The sequence below is a fragment of the Terrapene carolina genome, unplaced genomic scaffold, assembly GCF_002925995.2.
Source record: "Terrapene carolina triunguis isolate 2854851 unplaced genomic scaffold, T_m_triunguis-2.0 Scaffold125, whole genome shotgun sequence".
Lineage (NCBI taxonomy): Eukaryota > Metazoa > Chordata > Testudines > Emydidae > Terrapene > Terrapene triunguis.
The window spans coordinates 508,809-526,346 of NW_020664476.1; the positions used below are offsets into that span (position 1 = coordinate 508,809).

The following is a 17,538-nucleotide window of genomic DNA, read 5'->3' on the forward strand; positions in this document are numbered from 1 at the left end:
AGATGCTGGAAGGTGGCAGGTGCCCCATGCAGTCCAAAAGGAAGAACAGTATATTGAAACAGACTCTCTGGTGTAGAGAATGCTGTCTTTTCTTTCGCATCTTTGGCAAGGAGAATCTGCCAGTATCCCTTTGTTAAATCAAGGGTGGCCAAAAATCGGGCATTGCCCAGGCGGTCAACTAACTCATTAATACGGGGTATGGGGTATGCATCGAATTTGGATATCTCGTTCAGCCGGCGAAAGTCATTATAAAACCTAGTGGTGCCATCGGGTTTGGGCACCAACACAATCTGGCTCGACCATTGACTGTGGGATTCTTTGATGACTCCCAGCTCCAACATCCTTTTTACTTCTGCCTTGATCTCCTCCCTTTTTGCCGCTGGGACCCGGTAGGGCCTTAAAGTTACCTTTGCCCCAGGGTCTGTGATAATGTGGTGATATGCTAAAGTGGTCCGGCCTTCTTTGGTTGAAAACACATCCTGGTACCAGTTGATCATCTCAGTTACCTCCTTCTTCTGCTTTGGTGTCAGATCAGTGGATATCCTGATCTGCTCATGCAGATTATTTCCCTGGATCGGGGTCTCTTGTGCCACTATACGTGCCTCCCGCTGGTGCCAAGTCTTTAAGAGGTTAATGTGATAAATCTGTTCTTGTTTCCGGCGTCCTGGCTGCCACACCTTGTAGGTTACTTCCCCCATGGGTTCAACCACCTCATAGGGCCCCTGCCATTGGGCCAAAAGCTTGCTTTCTGCCATAGGTACCAATACCATCACCCTATCCCCTGGTTGGAATTGTTGGACGTGTTCAATTGTACTTCTTCCCTCATTGGGTTCCTCTTCCCAGATCTCTTTGGCAATAACTAGTATGCCACGGGGGTGGTGCCCATATAATAATTCAAAGGGGGAAAACCCAGTTGAGGTCTGAGGTACCTCCCGGATGGTGAACATAAGGTAAGGTAGTAGGATGTCCCAATCCTTCCCATCCCAACTTAACCACCTTCCTTATCATAGCCTTCAGGGTTCGGTTAAATCTTTCTACCAGCCCATTGGTCTGCAGATGATAGACTGAAGTTCTCAGGGTATGTATATGGAGCAGGATACAGAGGTCCTTCATTAGCTTTGACATAAATGCTGTTCCTTGGTCTGTTAATATCTCCTTTGGTAGCCCCACTTGGGCAAAGACCCCACCAGCTCTTTGGCTATCGTTTTAGAGGCCGTGGTCCGCAGTGGGATGGCTTCTGGGTAGCAAGTAGCATAGTCCAGAATTACAAGTATACATTGGTGGCCCCGGGCCATCTTCTCCAGGGGTCCCACTAGGTCCATGGCTATTCACTCGAAGGGCACCTCTATGATGGGAAGGGGTACTGAAGGTGCCCTCAAGTGAGGATGGGGACTGTGCAGCTGACACTCCGGGCAGGAGGCACAGTACCTCCACACTTCTTCATGTACTCCGAGCCAGAAGAACCATTGTAGGACCCGTGCCAGGGTCTTTTCTACCCTCAAATGATGACTATGGGCAAGGCTTAATACAGCATTCTGGTGTTTTTAAGGTACTAGAAGCTGCTGTGCCTTCTGCCCCTGTACTGGTGCAACCCGGTACAAGAGATCCTCTTTCATTATGATGTAGGGTCCTGGTCCCTGGGTTTTCCCTTCCACAGGGACCCCATCTATTTCTGTCACCTCCTTCCTAATGTTGTCATACCTTGGGTCCTCAGCTTGGTCTCATCCAAAATTTCCTCCTCTGGGGCAGCCTCCTTCCCAGCTACCCTGGTCCACCTGCCCACAAGGGCGACCCTCTGTCCCTGGGTCAGGATCCGGGTCCCCAAGGCCTTAGCTGCCCTTCTTTCACCATGGATGCTTCACTAACTTCAAGGTTTCCCCCTGTTCAACCAGTCCCTCCCAATGAGCTCCCGGGTATGGGAGTTTAGGGACTACACCTGCTGCTACCTCAGTAGTGTTCCCTTGGATCTCGATTTTTACTGGGATGGTGGGGTAGTAACTAACTGTCCCATGGACGCATGTTGCCCGTGTGCGTTTTGCATGCAGCAGCTAACTATGCTTCACAAGCTTCCCTGAAATAAGCGTGATAGCACTCCCCAAATCAACCAGTGCCAGGGTCTCTGCCCCATTTAGTTTTACTGGTCTGGTGTATATATGGGGGGTTAGTGCAACCCCCACCAGGTGGACTAGGGAGCATGGGTCTGCCTAGTTCCCCAGGTTACACTTCCTAGGCTCCTCGGCATTGGGACACTGTGCAGCTATGTGTCCCCACTGCCCGCAGGCATAACGTCTGTATGGGGCCCTAGGCATTCCCTGGGTCTCTTGGTTTGGGCAGTCTAATGACACTATCCTCTTCCCCCTCAGGGCTCTGACTCTTTGGGGCCTCTGATGGGCCTTCAGCCTCTCTCTCTTTTTCCACCTGGGCCCTCCTAGGGGCCCAGTTGCCCGAGCTCTGGGTCTTGGTGCTGCTATTTTAACCCGGGGTGCCTCTTCCTTAAGTAGTCAGGACAGTTCTCTTGCCATCCTTCGCCTCTCTACCAGTGCGACAACCTCATCATAGGTGGAGGGTTCGTTCTGATTTACCGAGGCATGAAGGTCTGGTGGTAGTCCTCTCATGTACCGGTTGATGACCAGAACCTCTAGTATCTCTTCCGGACTCTGGGACTCAGTTCGTAACCACGTTCATGAGAGATTGATGAGGTCATATAATTGGGACCATAGGGTTTTGTTTTCCTGGTACCTCCACTCATGATATCACTGGGCCTGCACTGTGGTCGTTACCCGAGATCTGGCCAGAATCTCTGCTTTCAGCTGGGGTAATCTGCCGCAGCCTCTTCAGACATATCATAATAGGTCTTTTGGGCCTCCCCACACAGGAATGGGGCAAGGATGCCAGACTACTGATCTCAAGGCCAAGCCTCCCGTAGGGCTGTCCCCTCAAAGGCCAGGAGGTATGCTTCTACGTCATCCTCCCGCGTCATTTTCTTCAGGCAATTGCTGGCCCATATGATCCACGTCCCATCATGGCTGTGATTCAGCTCTGTAAGGGCCTTCACCTGATTTACCAGTTCCTGCAACACAGCACAGTCTTGAGCAGCCTGGGCCATCAACAGGCATTTGGTCTCCTGCTGCAGCTGTACTGCCTCCTGTTGGGCGGCTGCCTGGACACGGGTAGCCTCCTGCTGGGCAGCCGTGGCTTGTATCAGTGCCCACACTACTTCATCCATTGTGGTGAGGGGGAAAAAAATCTCCTTTTTTTTTTTTTTTTTTTTATAACACCCTCCTGCTGCTGCTGTGCTGTGCACACCAAATCCCACCCCTAGACACCAGTTGTGACAAAGTTCCTCCTCTGCCTTGGTGAGTCCTGCGCTTAATGGCGGATTTGCTTGCCTCAGAGATTCATGGCAGCCCTCAGTTTGACCACTTTTGCTAGTGGCTCAAACTTGCCGTTCACTCAGCTAACCTTATCACTGGCCAGCATGGGGAAAGGGAGAAGAACAATCCCCGCAGTCTCTGCTGACCCACTCTGGTGGAACCCACAGTCCAGGTCAACTCCTCTTGTATCAAATAGGGAGTTGGGGGGATGGGGTGAACCTGGGCCCCCCCTTCTACTCTGGGTTCCAGCCCAGGGCCCTGTGGATCACAGCTGTCTACAGTGTCTCCTGTAACAGCTGCGTGACAGCTACAACTCCCTGGGCTATTTCCCCATGGCCTCCTCCCAACACCTTCTTTATCTTCACCACAGGACATTCCTCCTGATGATGCTTGTACTACTCAGTCCTCCAGCAGTATGCCTTCTCACTCTCAGCTCCTTGCGCACCTCTTGCTCCCAGCTCCTCGCACGCACCTCACTAACTGAAGTGAGGTCCTTTTTAAACCAGGTGCCCTGATTAGCCTGCCTGTCCTTTTGATTCTAGTAGTTTCTTAATTGACTCCAGGTATCCTAATTAGCCTGCCTGCCATAATTGGTTCCAGCAACTTCCTGATTGTTCTAGAACAGCCCATTATCTTACTCAGGGGAAAGGGACCTGCTTAATCTGGGGCTAATGTATCTACCTTCTATCATTCTCCTGTTGCCATCTGGCCTGACCCCGTCACAATACCTAATAAAATAACTGCTGTAATTGACAAGAGGAAATAATCTCATTAAGTGCCAGAATGTTCAGGAACATAAAAAGAGAAGGGTTTATCACCAGTAACTCTATTATTTGTTGTAAAAGTTACCTTGTCTCCTCTTGGCACAGCACAATTTTTGCACACAAATTGCAGCTGTGCTTCCAGTCAATAAAGATTGTAAGAAGTTTCACGAGTAGAACAAAAAGTGGTGAATTTTATTTTTTTCACTGTTTTCATTAAAATGTGGTATGAAATCATCTTCTGCCAGTGTACTCGATTTTGTTGTTAAGACAAAACAAACGTTTTCTGCTAAGGAAGGGAGGAAGAAGTGATGACCCAAGTCATGCCTGACCAACCTGATTGCCTTCAATGATGAGATAACTGGCTCTGTGGATATGGGGAATGTGGTGGATGTGATACACCTTGACTTTAGCAAAGTTTTTGATACGGTCTCCCACAGTATTCTTGCCAACGAGTTAAAGAAGTATGGTATAGTCCAAGATGAATGGATTATAAAGTGGATAGAAAGCTGGCTAGATTGTCGGGCTCAACGGGTAGTGATCAACGGCTCGATGTCTACTTGGCAGCCGGTATCAAGCAGAATGGCCCAGGGGTCAGTCCTGGGGCTGGTTTTGTTAAACATCTTCATTAATGATCTGGGTGATGGGATGGATTGCACCCTCAGCAAGTTCGGGGATAACACTAAGCTGAGGGCAGAGGTAGATATGCTGGACGTTAGGGATAGGGTCCAGAGTGACCTAGACAAATTGAAGGATTGGGCCAAAGAAATCTGATGAGGTTCAACAAGGACACGCACAGAGTCCTGCACTTACAATGGAAGAATCCCATGCACTGCTACAGGTTGGGGACTGACTAGCTAAGCAGAAGTTCTGCAGAAAAGGACCTGGAGATTACAGTGGACAAGAAGCTGGATATGAGTCAACAGTGTGCCCTTGTTGCCAAGAAGGCTAATGGCACATTGGGCTGCATTAGTAGGACCATTGCCAGCAGATCAAGGGAACAGATTATTCCCCTCTATTCAGCACTGGTGAGGCTGGCACTGGTGAGGCCACATATGGAGTATTGCGTCCAGTTTTGGGCAACCTACTACAGAAAGAATGTGGATGAATTGGAGAGAGACCAGCGAAGGGCAACGAAAATGATTATGGGGGTTGGGCCACATGACTTACGAGGAGAGGCTGAGGAAACTGGGGTTATTTAGTCTGGAGAAGAGCAGCGTGATGGGGGATTTGATAGCAGCCTTCAACTACCTGAAGGGGGGGTTCCAAAGAGGATGGAGCTAGGCTGTTCTCAGTGGTGGCACATGGCAAAAGAAGAAGCAATGGTCTCAAGTTGCAGAGGGGGAGGTCTAGGTTGGATATTAGGAAACACTATTTCACTAGGAGGGTGGTGAAACACTGGAATGGGTTACCTAGGGAGGTGGTGGAATCTCCATCCTTAGAGGTTTTTAAGGCCTGGCTTGACAAAGCCTTGGCTGGGATGATTTAGTTGGTGTTGGTCCTGCTTTGAGCATGGGGATTGGATTAGATGACCTCGTGAGCTCTCTTTCAACTCTAATATTTTATAATTGTATGACTTCAGAACCCTGTCTTGTTGAGCCAGACACGCTAGCCTGCCGCAAACACAGACCCAGCTCTGAACTACGTCCCCAAAGCTGCAGACTTAACTGAAAACTGCTTAGCAAGTGCTCCTGTCTCTAGCACCCAGACACCCAGCTCCCAATGGGATCCAAACCCCAAATAATTCCTTTCTACTCTGTATAAAGCTTATACAGGGTAAGCTCATAAATTATCCGCCCTCTATAACACTGATAGAGAGATATGCACAGCTTTTTGCTCCCCCAGGTATTAATTACTTAACGCTGGGTTAATTAATAAGCAAAAGTGATTTTATTAAATATAAAAGGTAGTATTTAAGTGGTTCCAAGTAATAAAAGACAGAACAAAGTAAGTTACCAAGCAATATGAAACAAAACACACAAGTCTGACCCTAATTCATTAAGAAACTGATTACAGATGAAATCTCACCCCCAGAGATGTTCCAATAAGCTTCTTTCACAGACTGGACTCCTTCCTAGACTGAGTGCAGCAATTACTCACACCCCCGTAGTTACTGTCCTTTGTTCTAGTTTTTCAGTCATCTCTTTGGGGTGGAGAGGCCATCTCTTGAGCCAGCTGAAGACAAAATGGAGGGGTTTCCAGGGCCTTTTATATTCTTTCTCTTGTGGGCGAAAACCCCTTTGTTCTCCTGTGCAAAATCACAGCAACAAGATGGAGTTTGTAGCCACCTGGGCAAGTCACATGTCCATGAATGATTCAGCTTTTTGCAGGCTGATGCCATTGTTTACATGTTAGTTTGAACGTTCCCAGGAAAGCTCAGATGTGGATTAGCGGATACAAAAGTGCCATGCAAATGCCTGTTCTCACTTACTGGTTAGATTGTAAATAAAAAGTGGGCAGCATTATCTCCTATAAATGTAAACAAACTTGTTTGTCTTAGCAATTGGCTGAACAAGAAGTAGGACTGAGTGGACTTGTATGCTCAGAAGTTTTACATTGTTTTATTTTTGAATGCAGTTATGTAACAAAAAATCTACATTTGTAAATTGCACTTTCACAACAAAGAGTTTGCACTACAGTACTTGTATGAGGTGAATTGAAAAAAACGATTTCTTTTGTTTATCATTTTTACAGTTCAAATATTTGTAATAAAAATAATATACATATTGATTTCAGTTACAACACAGAATACAATATATATGCAATTATAGAAAAACATCCAAAATATTTAATAAATTTAAATTGGTATTCTATTGTTTAACAGTGCGATTAATCACTATTAATTTTTTTAATCACGATTAATTTTTTGGAGTTAATCGTGTGAGTTAACTGCAATTAATCGACAGCCCTAAATAAACACTTTTTCAGATTGTGAGGAATCTTCACCTGCTGGGATTCACCAATGATTTAACAAAATAGTGGGCCCTGAGCCACCTGTCACAGTGGTGTAAATCAGTAATAACTCTATAGGAATCAATGGTGTGAGAAGGGAATCAGATGCAGTAATTCTGCCACTGGAGCTTCAGAATGCTCTCCTCTAAACGTTAGCCAAAACACTGATATTTTGTTGCAAGCTTCTTGTCATTAAGGAGCAATGCCATCACAATTGTCTGCTAATTAAGATCTTGGACCTTTGTGTAATGCTAATGAAGTTTGTCTATTCTGTGCATTTCAGTTCACTAGACGTCTTATAGATCTGATCTGACCAAGATATTAAAAAAAAAAATCCTCTCCTGTGAGTTGTGTGTTGCTGGAGTCCTCTCTGTCCCCATAGTATGCCCCTGCTGGACTGTTGTGTGGCATTCCTTTAGTGAGTGGAGATGGAGTTCTAGAACTAGATTCACTCAGTGCAGGAGATGGTGGCACTTGTCATTAAGCCAGTTATAAATCCCTAACCCACAGGGCCAAAGGCAGCCAAGCAGCTCTGAGTTGTGCCAGTGATAGAGGAACCTTAATGGACTCTGCTACAGTGGGGGATTGGTGTAGCAGAGCACAGCCCCCATCACACCATATTCCCAACTTCTGTACAAGGAAGTAGGCAGAGGCACAGGGCGCAATGCCGCGCAGTGTTCCAGCAGAGAGTTCCCCTTCTCCAGAGGGATGCTGTGCTGGGCATTCGCCACTGAGAAGCAATGGGGCTGTAACCTGGCTAGAGTCTGTCCGAGTATCTGCTGTACCAAAGCTAGCTGCAGTCACAATGAAATTTGACTAACTGAATGTCAGGATATTGAATAAGGAAATAACAATGCAAACATCTTCTTGTGGGGTAGAGGCATATTTTCTTGGCAATGGGGAAAATGACTGATATTCCAGTTGTCATGAGTAGAATTCACATGCCTTTTTCCTTTGGCTGCCAGACTGAATATTACACAGTACTCTATGAACTACTACACCTTTATGTTTGACTACAGATGGCTACATAGGTGCAAAAGTATGTCACTGTTTACCCTAAATAAAATCTTCACAGCAAGCAGCAAAGAGTGAATAACCTATGCCAAATATAGTTTACTTGGCAGGGCTAGCCATGCCTATGAAAAAGAGTGAACAATAGCATATTTTCTCAAATATATCTAACTGATATATGGAAATAAAAAAGCATCTGTCTTTCCATAGATATCAATACACTGTTTTCACTCATTTTCCAAGTGGGAATGCATGGAATAGGATGCTCAAGGAAAGGGTAAGCCTCCCCAGCCCAGTTATATGTTGGCACCATTGGGAGTCTTTCCATTGACTTCAAAGGGTGCTGAATTATGGCCCAAGTGAGATAGCTACAAGACAGTCGTGTGTGACAAAGAGAACATCCACACTTTTGAATGCGTGGAAACCGAACTCCAAGATATCAAACCACACCCAGTTCTCTGCTCACTATAGGGCATTGACTGTTGTGCTAGTTCTCTCCCCACATAGCTGTTATAGCCTGACATGTCACCAGTATTAATCCCACCAACAGCTCTTTCACATTCTGGTTCCTTTTTTCCTTTCCATTTCTTTGTGTTCCTTTCCCTTATTTTCCCTAAACCTATGTTCGATTTCTCCTTAAAGTTCCCCTCCACAGCACCTTTGGGACAGTGCTTACTACAGTTTAATGGGGGAAAAGATATTTCTGAACAGTTATTTGATTGCTAAAATGCCAAACCTTGCAGTATAAACTTGAATAATTACTCAATAGCAATTTCCAAAAGTTGGTATGAATGTTGGTCCAGATTCTCAGCTGGTCTAAATCACTGTAGCAGCATGGAGCTGTGCTGATTTACCTAACAATTTGTTCACCCAGCTCTGATGATTTCTAATTCCGTGGGTACAATTCACAAAGCACCTTGGGCACCTAAACTCCAGAGTTAGACATCTAAGTGCCTGTGCACAGCACCACTGCAATCCACAAAACTCCCAGATGGCTTTTGTCTAGCCCTATAGGTGCCTAAACTCACTCAGCCTAACTTTCTGCTGTCAAAGTTCCCTCAGCACTGAAGTTTTGGCCCATGGAGCATGCACACTTCTGCCCCACTGTAGGCCTATCTCCCCTTAAATCTCTGAGCAATTTGCAAACCTGGGAAAGATAGACATTCAGGTACCTAAGTTGCATGTGGGGCCTGATCTGGTAGGTGGCCTCAGAGCACTGGACTCGAGGCTTCCCACTTCCTCTCTCTAGCCCAGTGACTATTTAATATATATCCACCGTGGAATAGTCATTGGTTGAGAAAGAGAAAGAATGAGTGCTGTGATGATGACAGACCCTTGTCCTTTCAAGCTGTTTATACCCTCCTATGCCTACAATGATACCCAGATGTCCTTCCTTGGCACATTTCTAGATGAAATACTGCAACGTTCTCCATGCTCTTGACTGTTTCACAGGCTACCATTTGCCTTTTTCTCAACACCTCTTTAGAGGACAGAGATATATTTATTTCAATGATAAAAAGATTGGGATAGTTTTGTTTAGGGAGGAAATTGCTCAGAGAGGACACAATAGAAATGTACAAAAGAACAACTGCTAGAAAGAAGGTAAATCAGGTTCTCCTGTTTATCCTTTCTCATAATACAAGATCAAGGGGATAGCCAATGAAAATGGAAGGCAAGAAATTTAAAACTGCAACAAGGGAATACTTTTTTTACTCACTGCATAATTAATCTGTGGGACTCCCTGCCACATGATTCCATTCAAGCCAAGTGCTTAGTAGGAGTCAGAAAAGGATTAGGCACATATATGGCTATATATGTGGAGAACATCCACATAGATAGTGCCCATGCGGGCAGGGGACTGGACTCGATGACCTCTCGAGGTCCCTTCCAGTCCTAGAATCTATGAATCTATGAAAACTCATAAAATAGGATAAAAATTGTATGGGGAGTAACAAACCCTCATGCACCACAACATAACTCAGAGTAACCATCAGAAGCTAGGAAGAAATTGTAGGTTGTTATATAATTGCCCATTACTGCAAGTCTTGCACCTTCTTCTGAAGGTTCTGATATTGGTCAATGTGAATGACAGGATATCAGACTAGATGGGTTACTGGCCCGGCCCAGTATGGCAAATCATATTTTCTAAGATCCACAGTCAGTACATTGTCTGTGATAGGAGAGTCAAAACCCAGTTCAAAAAAACTAAAGCAAAAATAGGTACTTATTATCAGTTTGCAGAAGACAATACGAAACATAGAACATTGTCAATGCATGAGATGGAGAGACATTGGGCAAAGTATTAAAATATCAGTAGCTCATCAATGTAATGAACTTTGCAACATGCTGCTTAAGGGGTTTTCTATAAGATTCTTCAAACATATGAACACTATTACTAGTTCTTTATTATGGCTAGGGAAGAAGTGATGGCTAGATTTCTCAGTACACCCATCAACCTATGGGATAATTACATTTTCTAAGTATTGAATATTAATATGGTATTGCATGAGACTGTGGCAGGGTAACCCTTGCCAAAACTGACAAAACTGTCCTGCAGGAAGGATATCCAGTAAATGGGATTATCTACATTATTACAAGATTATTCACTCTAGAGATTTGTTGGTTGAGTAAAAAAGAGAGAGGGGAGGCCCAACAGGACTATGGTTTAACCAGTGCTTTTAGTTTTTCTGCCACATGCCTTGCTAAAAAAACAGTCTCGCCTGTTTCTAATCATCGTCCTGTCCACCAGTGCACTCCACTGCACCACCTACAGATTTAATAAAAGTGTTACGATTTTCTAAATTGTACACTCCATAATCCCATGCCTTTAAAGCCAGTCTAGTTACATATACCTGATGTGAGAACAGAATCCTGCCCAATACCTCTGGGAGAACAGAAGGATAGTGACTGCTGCATCACGCAGACTTTACAAGTTCCCCTTCCCACCTGTGGGGTGCAAGCTCTGCTGACCAACATGACTCACTCTTTGGGGGGACCTAGTGGTGATGGTGGTGGTGCAAGAGTACTATAGTCCTTTTACTGTCTGAACACAAGGACCAAGCTTAGCTCTGGGAAGTGATGTGGGGAGGAAAGCTATTAATTCCCTCCTTTCTGCCCTACTATACCCCTACACAATCTGGCAACAATTGTTATCTGCCTCAGCACAGACGTTATTAAAACAAATGCATGGTATAATTTGTATTTAAATACAAGTGACTCTTACATTTAACACCTTTAAACAATTTCATGGAATTGTAGCCATATGACTCTCATTGAAAATCAAAGGCAGCTGTGGAGCTCAAACCCCACACAATTCTCAGCTAATTTAGGGATTGAACTTTAAGTAGTGTAAGGAAGGTGATGCAGGCACTGTCTTTCTATCTCTTTTAATGGTTGTTTTGCTAACTCTATTCAGGATGCAGCACTGCAAGATGTACATGAAAAATAAAAATCTTGTGATGACCCACCTGCTGCATTAATAATGCCTTTCGATTTATCTGTATGTGTTAGTTTTGTAAAGTACACTTTGTTGCACTTTCTTGGTCACTTGTGACAAGTTGGAATTGTTTTTATCTAGTGCAAACATGCCTGTTCCCAAGACAAAGTAATCGTGACATTTAATAAATTGTCCCCAAGGTGTATTTTTGAATATTCACTGCCTTCCCTTTAAATGGTCTTTCATGTAATGCAAAGGCTTATGGTTATAAAATAAAACCACCAAGAGCCAGGGGCGGCTCTATGTTTTTTGCCGCCCCAAGCACGGCAGGCTGGTGGCTTTCGGCAGCACGCCTGCGCGCGGTCTGCTGGTCACGCGGATTCGGCGGCATGCCTGCGGGAGGTCCGCCAGTGCCACGCCATCAGCGTCCCCGCCGCCGAAGCCGCGGGACCGGCGGACCTCCCGCAGGCATGCCGCCGAAGGCCGCCTGACTGCCATCCTCACAGCAACCAGCAGGCCACCCCCCGCGGCTTGCCGCCCCAAGCACGCGCTTGCTGCACTGGTGCCTGGAGCCGCCCCTGCCAAGAACCCATTTTTCATCGTGTCTAAATAGCATATCCACATTTGAGAACTTGAATCAACACTTAGGCATGTGAATGGCCATTTTATGGACCTAAGTGTGAATTTAAATGCCCAAATGTGGGATTTAGATGTCCTGTTTAGATTTCCACATTTGGTCATGAATATCTGAAGGGTCTTTTAACAACTTTTCCAGAACACTTCAGGTTCACATTGAACATTATATGAATGCTCATTATGTTTTCCAGAGTCTCAGCCAGAGTTTTTCATCATCATTTAATTATTCAAGAATGTAAGTGTGCAAAAAAAAAATCTAATAACAGAAGACCACTATTCTGTGTAGATGCTAATACAAAGGCCTGGTCTACCCTACAACATTAGGTTGGCTTAACTACATTGCTCAGGACTGTGAAAAATGTCATGTCCTGTGCAATGTAATTAAGCCAGCCTAAGTCTTCCATGAGCCTAGCTACTGCCACTCAGAGAGGTAGATTTACTACAGTGATCGAATAACCCCTTCTGTTCCTGAAGTGTCTAATGTAGACATACCCAAAACCTTTGATATACCACTAATGTATTTCTTAAAAAAAAACAAAACAGTATTCTCAGTTCAAGGTTACCTCCAATACCACCTCACGCAGTAGATACATACAGGCATTTTGCCTTAACTGAAGCCTGCTCTTCTCTTTGTCTGGTAATGCAACTGGCCTAAGCCAGAAGCCCAGGCAGCTTTGCTGATACCTGTGGCACTGTCCTTTTAGTGTATATAGGTGATCAATATATCATCAATGTTATCAAATTGGATAACAGTTTATGAGCCAAAAAAGGTATTGTGTTCTGTAATACTCTGTTTAGGCCTTGTGTTGGGGTGTGTCATCCCCATCCTGGGTCAGCAAGGGTTAACTAGCTGCTAGGAGCCCACTCAGCCCCTGCCCTGCCACATTTGCACTTGCTGTCAGGTAGTAAGGGTGGGGCAGTTAAAAAGGAAAGAGGAAAGCTCAGTAAGAGCAGCCCTACTATCCTTTGCTCTCTGAGGAAAGGGCATGCTCAGTACCTCTCCCAAGACTGATTACCAGAGTCTCCCCAGAGGAAGGTAGGCCTGGGACAGGATTATTGTGGGTTTTTTTCTCTGTGGGACTAGTTCTTTGCTCTGCTGCAAAATACCATAGGGTTTTTCTGTGCCACCGGGGACTAGCCTGAGGGATCTAAGGAGACTGTGGCAGGGTAACCCTTGCCAAATAAACCCTGTGGACTTCTGGGGACTGGTCTACACTACAGCTGTAAGTCATCCTAAGTTACGCTACTTCAGTTACATAAGTCGACTTAAGTTAGGTTGACTTAGAGCCAGGGCCGGCTCCAGGCACCAGCTGACCAAGCACGTGCTTGGGGCGGCACCTTAGAAGGAGCAGCCAATGTTGGGGTGGCGGGGGGCGCTCGCGGTGTTTTTGGTTTTTTTGTTCGGCGGGGAGGCGCTCAAGGGTTTTTTTTTTGCGGGTTTTTTTGTTTGTTTCAGCCGGACAGCGCGGGGGGTGTTTCAGCGGCGCGGCGCTGGGGGGGGGGCGTGGAGGTTTGGGCGGCCTGGTGTGGCACCCCGGGGGTTTGGGCGGCCTGGTGCGGCGCTCGGGGGGCAGTGGGGGTTTGGGCGGCCTGGCGCGGTGCGGCGCTCGGGGGCGGGGGTTTGGCCAGCCCGGTGCGGCGCTCGGGGGGGGGTTTGGTTGGCCCGGCGAGGCGCTCGGGGGTTTGAGCGGTGAGGCGCGGCGCTGGGAGGGGGGTGTTACGGCGGGGCGGCGCTCTTCTTTTTTGCCTGGGGCGGCAAAAAAGTTAGAGCCGGCCCTGCTTAGAGCGGTGTCTACACTGCACTGTGTCAATGGGAGATGCTCTCCTGCCTACTTACCTTACTCTTCTTGGGGACCTGGAATACAGGAGTCATCGGGAGTGCACTCTGCCACCAATCGCAGCAGTGCTGATTTAGCCATAAGTATAGACAAGCCCTTGAGTCCTACTCAAGTGTGCCAGGTAATTTTTCTTGGACAGTGAAGAGCATGGTCACATGCCTCAACCACAACCCCTGATGCAAGAAACCCTTATTGTGGGGGAAGTTTGGACTTAGTTGTGATTCCAATTTTTGAAACTCAGCTTCATCTCGAGTGGGACTAATTGCTACATAGCTAATGTATGTTCAGATTATAAATACCCAACACACTAGGAAACAAACAGTCTGGTTTTTCCTACTTTCTGAAGTGCTGTCATTTTCCAGTGGAAATGACAATTCCACTAAAGTGGAGGTTAAAAATTGTGGTTAAAAATGGGTTCATATTTACAAATACATATTATAAAAACATGTTATTCTGTATCACTGTGATTAATCTGTTTAAAAGATAGTGGAAAAACAAACACCAGGACAGAACCTTCCTTCAGTCCAGAATGTCAGGTACTTTAATTATTCTCAGTCTGGAGGTTCATGTCTTTATTAAATTAATAAAAGGTGTAAAATTAGAAATCGGATGCTTTCTACTCTTGATCCTGAGGCCTCCCCATCTGTGTAATAGGCATGCCCTTCTTTCATTTTATTTTTGGCACCCTAAATTCAATCCCTAATCTGGGTCCTTCAGTTGCTGAACCAACGCACTATTGATGAACTGACATCTAAGCAAAATACATTTCTGAAACGTAACAAATGAAGGCTGAAATGCACCCCTGTGCAGGGGGTCAGTGAAAGGCTCCTTAGGCAACACCAGTTTAAGTCCTGAGGGGTAGCATTTCAGAAAGCATTCAGCATTGCCCTTACTCCCCTCCCATTGAAATCGAGAGTTTTACTCCTGACTTCAGGGGCAGCAGAGTTAGGCCACTACTTTTCTATACCATACACCCATACTATACAACATAAGTATGGTTTCCCTGGTGTGTAGGCCTTCTGCACATGGCTCAGTTTCACTCTAAATGTTTGCCAATTTTATTCCTGTATTTCTTCGTTAGTTTTATTTTACTTGTGAGCCACAGCTAATAATCTTCATTTGTTCTCTCCCTCTTTAGGTCAATATCAAACACTGGCATTAAGTTTTTACCTACTGTACATAAGCTACAATCTCTCCAGAAAGTTGTATTGTAAGTTTATATTGGCTGCTTTTAACTTTTTGTTATCTCCATTCAAATGGTCTGCTCCTCTGATAAGATCTTGGACACGTTTCCCTTTGCATTTGTTTAGTGACTTTGTCACTTCATCACCAGTTGTAATCTGGTGTGCATTGATAATTTGTTTTACATTATTTGAGTGTTCCTGTGACTTCTCTATACAAGATTTTATATATGGCATGTGACAGAGAACTTTTTATTTGGTTCATGGGACCAACAATAACCTTTAACTTCTAAGTCACCAATTTAAATTCAAGCCAGACTGGTAGAGACCGAAATTTGTTGTCATCTGGTGACTGTTCTGTGGTCTGTGTGAAATGAGTTGGTCTGAATCCACTTCCCAGTGGACAGGTTACAAAAAAATCACTGCAGTCAACACCTGTGTTGGCAATAGAGGTGGTTGGAAAATAGGGTAATATTTCCCTTAGAAAATTTCAACAAAAATGGAGAACAAATCATTAATTTGTGTTGAAAAACCAAGAACGCAAACATTTTTCAGGTTGTTTTTTTCCCAACAAAAAATCAACACTTTCCATGGAAAGCAAGCACTCTCTGTGAAAATTTTCATTTAGTCAAAAACCTAATTTTTCCATCAAAAACCAGCTTTGATAATCCTGACCCCTGGAAGTCAGTAGGAATTTTGCAATGGACTTTAATAGGGTCAGGAATTCACTATCAAAAACACAGTTTTGATAGAAATTTTTCAACAGCTCTGGCTGGCAGTCACAAGCAGCCAGGGAATGAATAGTCACTCTTGTTTCATCCTTACAGGTGGCTGGTATTGAGGTATATTAATAGAAAGTTGGGGTATATTTCCACTACTCTTGCTTAGATTTAAATCTTATATGACATTAATCTTCAGGAATATTAATCCTCCACCTATCTTGGGTACTGCTATTCAAATATATAGGTACTGTGTTTTGTCAAGTATGGAGTTTCTGGAATTGCACTCTAGCTCTTTGTGACTCCATATAGCAGGTACAGCATGCAAGGATCCATGTAACCTTTTTTCTAGGCAGCTTTGTAATCATCTTCAGACTTAGTTACTCTGGATCGATCTATGCTAGAGAATCACAGGTTATTTGCCTGAGGTGAAATTCCTCCCTTTGCAGAAGGCAACACCATTTAAGTCCCAAAATAGATGTTGGTTGAAGTCCTGGCCCTCTTAAAGTCAATTGCAAAGCTCCTGTTGACTTCAGAGGAGCAGGATTTCATTCCATAATTGGGAATTTAATGGTATGTGTGTGCACGTGCGGATGTGTGTGTGCATGTATGTATAAATGTTATAAGGCCTTGTCCTGGCTCTTTGTACAGGTGTGAATTTCACTTACTGATGCTCCTGTTGATTTCAATCGGAGTTACACTTGCAGAATGAGGCCCCTGTTTAACTATCAGTATCGTGGCCATATATAGCACTCAGAATGAGACAAGTTTAAAGCTGCATTAAGTTTCAGGCATTGCAAGTAATTCATTATGTTCACTGCTTTCCATTAAAAACAGCATGAAAACAACAATTCTCCCAGTCTAAATTATGAGTAATACTGTTTAACTTCTTGGAGCTGTATTTTGAGCAAGTAACAGAAATGTGTATGAGTATATCCTTTTATACATCAGTCATCCTTTATCCTTTTATATATAACAGTCTACTGTGGAACTGACTGAAATGAATACTTGTCAATGCAATAAACTGTCAGAGGCCCCAGTTTAGCCTGTGCCTAGTTTTAAGCACATGAGTAGTTGACATTAGTGGAGGAATTACTTACATGCTTAAGTACCTTGATGAATCAGGGCCAAAAAAGACGACCCTTCTCTGCATTAGTTTAGGGGCCAATCCTGCAACTTCTTTAATTACTTGTTGTGGCAGTATTATTCATGGGTCTGAGGCTCAAAGGATCCAGCCCTAAGTGCATACTGTTGATTTTGCCTTGCTTAAGATGCATGCTCTAGAAAGCAAAAAGCAAAAGTATGGAAGTAATTGCTCCCATTTCACTCCCCAGCAGTACTTGGACAAACTTAGTGATATCATTCAGGAAACCTACATGTAAAATATTTTCTCAGATCTAATGTAAAGAAAAATTTCTTTGGTGTTTGAAGCGTCGTTTCCTGTCAAAGAAATGAAAGGATCACAGAGCTACAAAACTGTTTAATTTTTACTTTACTTTCTTTTTCAGAGATATTCAAGATAATATAAATATACGTACAATTGAAAGGAATTCCTTCATGGGCCTGAGTTCTGAAAGTGTCATTATGTGAGTAAGAATTAGCAAATACCACATCTTAGTTCACATCTTCT

General features: G+C 44.5%; 1 protein-coding gene across 1 annotated transcript in view; it reads left to right on the forward strand.

The window, feature by feature from the left end:
• LOC112126063 (follicle-stimulating hormone receptor) overlaps positions 1–17,538 on the forward strand; it is a 157,269-nt gene that overhangs the window by 109,897 nt on the left and 29,834 nt on the right. Inside the window, exons 5-6 of the mRNA XM_024224453.2 lie at positions 15,147–15,218; positions 17,417–17,494. Coding sequence (XP_024080221.2) covers positions 15,147–15,218; positions 17,417–17,494 — 150 coding nt within the window. The remainder of the gene's footprint in view (positions 1–15,146; positions 15,219–17,416; positions 17,495–17,538) is intronic.